The sequence below is a fragment of the Pundamilia nyererei genome, unplaced genomic scaffold (assembly GCF_000239375.1).
Source record: "Pundamilia nyererei isolate P.nyererei 1_Seehausen unplaced genomic scaffold, PunNye1.0 scaffold00028, whole genome shotgun sequence".
NCBI classification, from domain to species: Eukaryota; Metazoa; Chordata; class Actinopteri; order Cichliformes; family Cichlidae; genus Pundamilia; species Pundamilia nyererei.
The window spans coordinates 1,519,257-1,527,224 of record NW_005187429.1 but is presented as its reverse complement, the minus strand read 5'-3'; the positions used below and the strand labels follow the sequence as shown (position 1 = coordinate 1,527,224).

The following is a 7,968-nucleotide window of genomic DNA, read 5'->3' as shown; positions in this document are numbered from 1 at the left end:
GTGTGTGTGTGTGTGTGTGTGTGTGTGTGTGTGTGTGTGTATTTGCACTTGTCCTGTTCCTTGGTAGAAGTGAGCACAGGGAGCAGGGCTGGTTATTGGAGGGAAATCTGACTCCTGATCGGCCATCCCAGGACAGACAGTCCCCTCCCCAGGGGAGACACATTTTGCCCCGAAAGGAGAAATTAATACAGCAACTAACCTCCACTTTCCTCTCTCTCCAGCTCACTGCCTTCCACTTTTCCTGTTTCTACCTCCACACAGACACTAATCACATGTCCTGATACAAGCTCTTTCTTCCTCTGAAGGACGATCAGGCTATGAACACCAACGTCTTTCTCTGACTCTCCAAAGCACGGGTGTTTCATTTTTATTCATTTCAGCTGTTTTGGGGGTATGCACTGTGTGTCCTCTCATATTTTTCAAGCCAACCTTTAGCATATCAGTCACCAACAGCAAGCATCTGCCAAACTGGCATTGTCCTTGAGCAACATTTTATACCTCAGCCAGCTGTAGCTGTTGAAGTAGGGGACAAGGGGAAACAGAATTTTCCTACAGGGATCAATATAGTATCACATTATCATTATTAGCATTCATTCTTAGCAACCAGAATGAATCTCTCTCCTGCTTCTTCCTCCTTCTTGCCCTCTGTCGCACGCTGCTGCTGTCAGTGGGTACCCAGCCGCTCGGTGGAAAAATAAACCCAAGGATGTTAAAGCAGTTGCTCCAGAATGTGACAGGCCTTTGAAAGAGACGTCAGGACACATGACGGGAGAACTTCAGAGAAGCCGAGGTCCACGTGGGCTAGGTGTAAAAGGGCTGGGGAAGACCTCGTAACCTTTAAAGCATGAAAGGTCAACATCGAGTAACGCGGCAGCACGTTCTTTGAGTGTCACGTGGATTTTTACATCTCAATACATCAAAATAAAAATTTTAAATATGGCCATCGAGGATTCGCCTGAAAAAAATGAAAATATGCATTATTCCTTAACAGGAATTCAGATCTGAGAGGAAGCCTTGACAATTTGAGTCTGTCTGTTAGCTTTCTATGTATTTCAAGGGGAGAATGAAGGGCTGTTTTTAAATGTTTTTCTATCATCATTTTTGAGGGGCCAATTTAAAAAGCCATTATCCAGAAAACTGCTTGAGCTAAGGCCTTTAATTTTTTCTATGGTAAATATCTGGTGCTATGTTATTCTGTAGCTATGGAGAAAAAAAACAGGAAGCTTGAATTCACTAAAATATTTTGATGGTTTACCTCTCACAGCAGATTTGGAGGCCTGCAGAAATGACAACTTTGCAAATGCGGGACTGATGTTTTGATTACAGATTCTCATGTATAAGGCACAATATCTTCTTTAAACAGTCCAGATGACAAACTGTTGTTCTTACAGGAAGCCAGGCCACCCCAGATCAGACTGATCTCTAGTTGAAATGACCACTTGCATTTCCCCAAAACAGCCTTAAAAATATCAAGAACACAAAGCAGACGAAATCATTTTCTCCAAGTTCCTGTCCAATGAAGTTACTCTGGGCTTAATCTGATTAGCAGCTCAGATGGCTTTTGGTTCCTCCTTCAATCAAATCAGAGGAAATGCAAAAGATGCTCTTTCAGAGAAGCACAGCAGAAGCCGTGTTTTAGGGGGGCCAGAGTCTAAACACGAGACAGAAAACAATACAAGAAGAAAGCCTCCCCTTCATACATCATCGATGCAGGTTTCAAAATCTTCCATGTTTTGCTAAAAGGTGACAAATTTCGCCGTTCATCGAATGATTCGAGTGGCAATCAGATTATGATTCTTCTTGTAAAATGTCAGAAAATAGAGAAAATCATCATTTCCAGTCTGGCCAAAATCCAAAAGATAATCACTTTTAGTTTATCGTGTTAAAGAAAAACATTAAGCTGTCACACGAGACAGGAAGCCAGTTATAAACACGAGAAGTTTGATTAATTAATTGACAAATGTCTTGAATTATTGACTCAAATTTATGTATTTACATATGTATCCTTCCCATTTAAGCATACACAGAAAGGAGGAAAGGAGATGATGAAGACGTGAGGGAGGGGAAGTCGGCCAGTGCTGCAAATAAGATGTTGCTGGCACAGGAATAAAGGGAAGCATGAAAGGAGACACAGACAGAGTGAAGGAGGAGAAATTCTTAGATTAGATCCTTATACAGATATTCCTAATGGAGCAGAATTTGCACAACTTGCTGAGGTGAACACATTAAAACAAAAGCAGCACTAAATGAACACCAAGCATCTAATCTGCAGCCCCGAGCAGGTTAAAAGTGCAGCGTAGCTCTCTCCCCACACCATTTCACAATGGCACTTCGCTCTGGTGAGACTTCCCTCTCACCTTTCTTTCTCTCTTCCTTAGTCATCAATAAAAAACACTTTTGTGTGCAAGCTAAAAATGCAAACAACCTACAAAAAGAAATTTTCCAGCATTACTCAAACTATTAATAATAAAAAAAGGTCCAGCATCAAACGCGTCGGTGGCTCTTTGGAGGACGGCAGAGGGCGGCGATTTTAGCGGATTTTGTGTCGCGTGGTTGAAAACCTGGGGGGGGAAAAAGACCACACGGTTTCCCTGAGCCAGGTGAGAAAGTAGATTAGCTGGCTCAAAGTGGCTTCAGAAGGAGGCAAAACTGCAAGAGTCGACGGATAGAGGGAGCACATTCAATCAACAAGCTGTCTGAGCTAAATGAGTTTAATAATGTCACAAAGGCAATTCAGCTTTAGTTGAAAAAGCTTGCGAGATCCATTCGGTGTGGAGCTGCTCTGTTTACAGAAAAGATGTGTGAAAAATTAACTATAGCCACACAGGCGCTCTGGGTAAACATCGGTGGAGAGGTTATGGAGAGCATTAGGCCGTATCTCCCTTAACATCTATAAATAATGTGGCTTTAGGCTCAAGCTTTCATAAACACACACCATCACTGATGCTTGTGCCATAAAAGGTTGAAGTAAAGATATTCATACGTGGCGTGGAGTCTCGGTGGTTCATCTGACAAAGATTAAGCTTGCTTTGGAAATGATTGTTTACAGATCTGATAGATTAACGATCATTTCTTTAGAAACATTAACATTTGCAAGAGTAAAGTGAGCTCCTTTCAGATGTAATGTAATGTGGGTTAGAAGAAAGTCATCTTAAAAGGATTCAATTTTTTTTTTTTTTAAAGGAACGGTAAAGCAGGAGAGGCTTTTGAAAGAGAGCCTTTGAAAGGCCTACGAGTACTTCTCCATAATTTCTTTCACCTGTCTTTCCTTGTTAGTAAAGTCCACACTTTCACTTTGTGTGCTTGACTGGATATTTTGAAAGCTAGTGTGGAAATTTGACATCTTTTCATCTTTACAAATAAAAAAAGTCTTTCAAGCAGTTATTGTAATTAGGTTGGGAGCAAAGAAGAAAGGCAGGTGGACTTAAATATGAGTTACATATTTAGAGGTCATTTTTATCCTGCAGATGACTGCTAAAATAAGCCTGGTGATTCCCCTTTGACTTCATCAGGGTTTGTTTTGTTTCTAGGACTTGACAAAGCATCTGCAGAGCAACAAAAGGTATTGTATTACTGTTTTCACAGAGTGCACTTGAGCAAAGCCAGAAAAGAGAGGAGAAAGTGTCTTTTAACCTGCTAATAGTCCTACACAGAGCGTTTGCAAAGAGGTCTTCATTGAAGCAACTACTTGCTCAAACCAAAACCTCCATGTGATATTTTTCCTGCACATTTCTGCTCCTTCACTATAGGACATCAATATTACATGACCGGTATATTTTTGCCCTCCTTCGAGCCAATCAATCACTCTGGCTGGCCAATGCTCAGTCCATCCTCACACACTCTTTCTGTATATTAAGAACGAAGTCCAAATGCTGCACCAAACCAGAGACTTAAGATTGAGCACAGAACTGTGCAAAAGTCTTGAGCCACCTTCCATTTATGTATATTTTGCTAGAAAAAAAAAACGTGCAGATGTGAAAACATGCAAACGGGCCTTGTATGGCATGCTTACATATTACATAAGGCAAAAAGAGAGTTTGTACAATTCAAATGAAAGTCATTTTGCCCTAATGAGTCATATGTCAGCGATAAGTGCCTTAATCCCCAAGAAGAAAATCACATATATATATATATGTGTGTAATACTGGGTTTCCACAGCACTAACAGACCTCATGTGGGACATTTACACAATTTTAGCAAAATAAGCAATTTTTTTGAAAATCTTACAGGCTAATTAATTACAAAAGCAATCATTAGTGACAGTATTAACAAAGAGGCTTCTTGTCAGGCAGCTGGTCTTTAACAGAGTTAAACACATTGCAGCTGAAATAAAGCTGTGGGACTCAAAGGTGTCAAAGAGGTCTTGAGCTTTGACAGTGAGTAAGGGAAAGGCTATCAAAGGGCACGCCAAACTTAACACGGTTCAAAGGCTCCACTCACCATTTGAACCAGAGCCTCTGCAAGAACCTGTCTGCCGTCTACACAACCGACCAAGTTTACGAGCAAAGGAACTCTCTCTGTGTTTATTACAGAACTTTCCATGAACGCTATAATCCCTTTTAACAAATTCCTGCCTTAACGCCCTTTTTTTTATTTTATTAGTAAGCACAAAAAAAAGAGATTTGATGAGATGATAGAAGAGGGGAGCAAAGGATGGAGAGTAGAAGAGAACTTTTTGTCAGCTCTGAATCAGCAGAGGTTACACCTGCAGGAGAGAATGTGTAAGAAATGTTTTCTCCATCCCACACACTCAAGATCCAGACATTTACAACACTGTAACCAAAACCTTTAAAAGGCAAGATTTAAAGAGCAAAATCTCTCTGTGTGTGTGTTCGCAGGTTTGACAAGCAGAGGTGAGGAACTTGTGGGACTTCATGTGAGGAGTCATTACAGTGGAGACCTGCTTCAATGCTTTTCCATGCACACTCCAACAGCTGCAAAGAGAGGCCCTCTAAGCAACACATCTGTTCCAGGGTCCCCTGTTACAACACAGGATTAATTAAAGGATCAAGGGAAAGTTAGCACAGCACCCTACACAGCAGTGTATAGCTCAATTTAATTACAACAGATCAACACAGCCTTAATTGAGCTTCGTCGTACAAAGAGTTTTCTTCACACAGTTATCCTCTTGGAGAGCAACACACATGTAATTAATCAAAATAAATGCCCAGCTGAGAAGGATGAAGTACCGTGGGAATGATGCGCTCAGGTAGACATATGTGCAGCAAATATATTTCACGTCTTAGTGCAAGGCTTCTTGAAAAGCTTTGCACATTTTATTCTCAGGTACATTCTGCAGTCAACGTAAAATAGGCCGCCACAGGAGCAACTCGCTTCCAAAATCAGCTTTGAGGCCGTGACATCTGAAACTCGATCTGGGCACCTCCGAGTGCCTGCTTTGCCTCTCTAACAGAGAAATAACAACAATGGCAGAGCCACGATTCGCTCCAACACCCCAGTAATGTCAAGGAGAATGTCACAGGCTGCCACCCTGTAAAGGCCATCGCTCTTAATGAGTAACACATCAGGTGGAAGAGGTGCATGACACATAGTCCCGTGTGTGCTGGAAATGCATGCTCACAGTCCTGTAGCAATGGCATAAGAAGAAACAAATGGAGAAAAGTGAAGTGGGTTAAAGTGTTGCTGTAGCATTTACTGACGTGCTCTTGTTAATATACAGACAGTATAGGATGTGGACATGTGAGAATCACTGCCCTGAAGTGGGATTTCCCTCTGTTATAAACACATGATGGCACCGGCAGGCAGACAGCTGCACTCTTCTAAACAACGACGCAGAAAGCACGACCCGGTCCGAGGAGCTCCCATACATGAAGCTCTGTCCACTACATGCCAGCCGCAGACACAGCTGGGAGACAGGTGCCGGTGCACAGCTGCCCTATGCTTGACTTAAAAAGACGCTCAAATATAGTGAGACATTTAGGCTAACACATATATGCAGCTTTGAATTCAAATTGAAGAGAAGTGAAGAGGGTAAAAACCAGACTCAGTTGGGTTTTATGTCTTGATATAATGAATGACTTATGTCTCACATACTACTCTTAAGTTGCTGGTGTGTCAGAGGGGACCGGCACCACCAGCAGTGAGCTCATACTCTCCCTGTGTTTACATGTTGTATATACATTCTTGAACATTAAGGCCATACAGGCTCCTTTAAAAGCCCCGACTTTATACTTTCTGCAGCAGGAGAGTTGCTTTAGTTTCACATCTATGTTTAATACACGCTTTTAATTGTAGTACTCATCTTTAGGCTTCCGGTGTTAGGGTTCAGAATGAGTTCTTACTTCACCGGTGAGGAGAGTTTCTATTTCTTAATAGAGCTTCTTTAAAATGTATTAATCATTATCATCATAATCCACACTTTTACTTTTCAGCGCCTTGAGTGAAGCATGTAAACCTACAAAACACAAACTTCAGACAGACATCAAAGTGTTTACAAAATGACTATGATTTAAAAAATAAAATAAAAATTCCCCCATGTGGATTAGAGCAAATTAAATTTAACATCATAAGTCCCCCTGATGATTTAATGAGACAGAGACAAGGGGAAATTGAACAGCAGACCCCATGTTGAGATGATGTATGGCATATGACCAGGCTAATTGCGGCATAAGCAACTCTGTTGGCTAATTGGGAAATTTATCTAATAACTGCTGGCATGCAGAGATCAAAAAGCTGGACTGGGAAGTCTAACATTTTCTTCTTTTTCCAAACTTTTTGATACTTGTATAAAGTTATTGTTTAATGTGTTAGGGATGTTCACACTCACACAAAATTAAAGCTATGACACACTTACATGAATGCATGGTAGATGAATGCCCATCCTCTTGGTCTTTCTAGCACGTTGTACAGGCAGTTTTGCAACTTTCTGTAGCGCTTGCTTGAAGCGGACATGTTGGCCCGAGGTCCGGGCGGTCCAGGGAGCGGGGTGCCCAGCAGACCCGTGCGGTGAGACGGGTGTCCGCGCTCCGGAGTGGACGGCTCGCTTCTCTCCGTCTGGACGGCGGTGAGAGCCACAAACTCTACGCGCCTCTCGTCGTTCGGAGCCGGAGGCGCCAGCATCCTGATGCCGCCGTTGTTTGATGGACTTCCTAACATCTCAAGGCTGTCGCGATTAAACTACAGACAACTTGACACGTTTCACTGGATCATCCGCGGGAGCGCAGAGCAAAGTTTGGACCAAGTCATAGTCCGACTGAAACTAGTCCACAGCCTGAGTTTGAGTTCAGATTTAAAAGTTATCTGCAAATAAAGTCGCGGCCGCAAAAGACGAGATGCACATGCACAGTAGATGTTGTGTAAGCGAGTCGCGCTGAAACGGGACCTCCAGCGATCATTGTTAACAGTCAGGTGTAAGAAGTAATCAGAGGGGTGCAGAGAAGTAATCACACACACACGCGCACACACCAACTCCGAGAAAACTGAAAGCAAGCTGCTAACGACCTGCCATCACTTTGCAAAAAAAAAAAAATCATCTGGGCTCAATCAAGTGAAGCATCTATTCCGCACACTTCACAAAAGTAACCCGCCAGGACAGAGGCCGTGCAGCGGATCCATGGTCTCTAAACCGAGCCCAGCAGCCACAGTTGTTCATTAAACGAGTCTTAGCTGTTTCTTTCGTTTTAAACTGGCAGACAGAGCCTCACCACAGCCGCTAACATCAGCCTGCTCTCCCCTGCTTGCGCGTCTCTCTGGTCCAGCGCTCCGCTGCTGACTGGGTGGAGAGCTCAGAAGTAAAGAACATCAGCGTGATGTCAAGAACTGCAGACGAGGAACCCTTCCAAAAAATTATAATAATAAAATTAAGAAGAAAAAAAGACCAAATATCTGCAGTTGATTTGGAAACGCGCACAAAGGTGAGAAGCCCGCTCTCCGCTGAGTTGACGTGCACAAACAGAAACGCTAGCGGGCAGGACTCTGCGCACGGGATGGGTACGAGCGTGGGATGCT

At 42.7% G+C, this 7,968-nt stretch overlaps 1 protein-coding gene across 1 annotated transcript in view; it reads right to left on the bottom strand.

Annotated features, from left to right (window-relative positions):
• kcnq4 (potassium voltage-gated channel subfamily Q member 4) overlaps positions 1-7,968 on the bottom strand; it is a 49,558-nt gene extending 41,590 nt beyond the window's left edge. Inside the window, exon 1 of the mRNA XM_005728357.1 lies at positions 6,815-7,968. Within this exon, the coding sequence (XP_005728414.1) occupies positions 6,815-7,116 (302 nt within the window). The 5' untranslated portion in view covers positions 7,117-7,968. The remainder of the gene's footprint in view (positions 1-6,814) is intronic.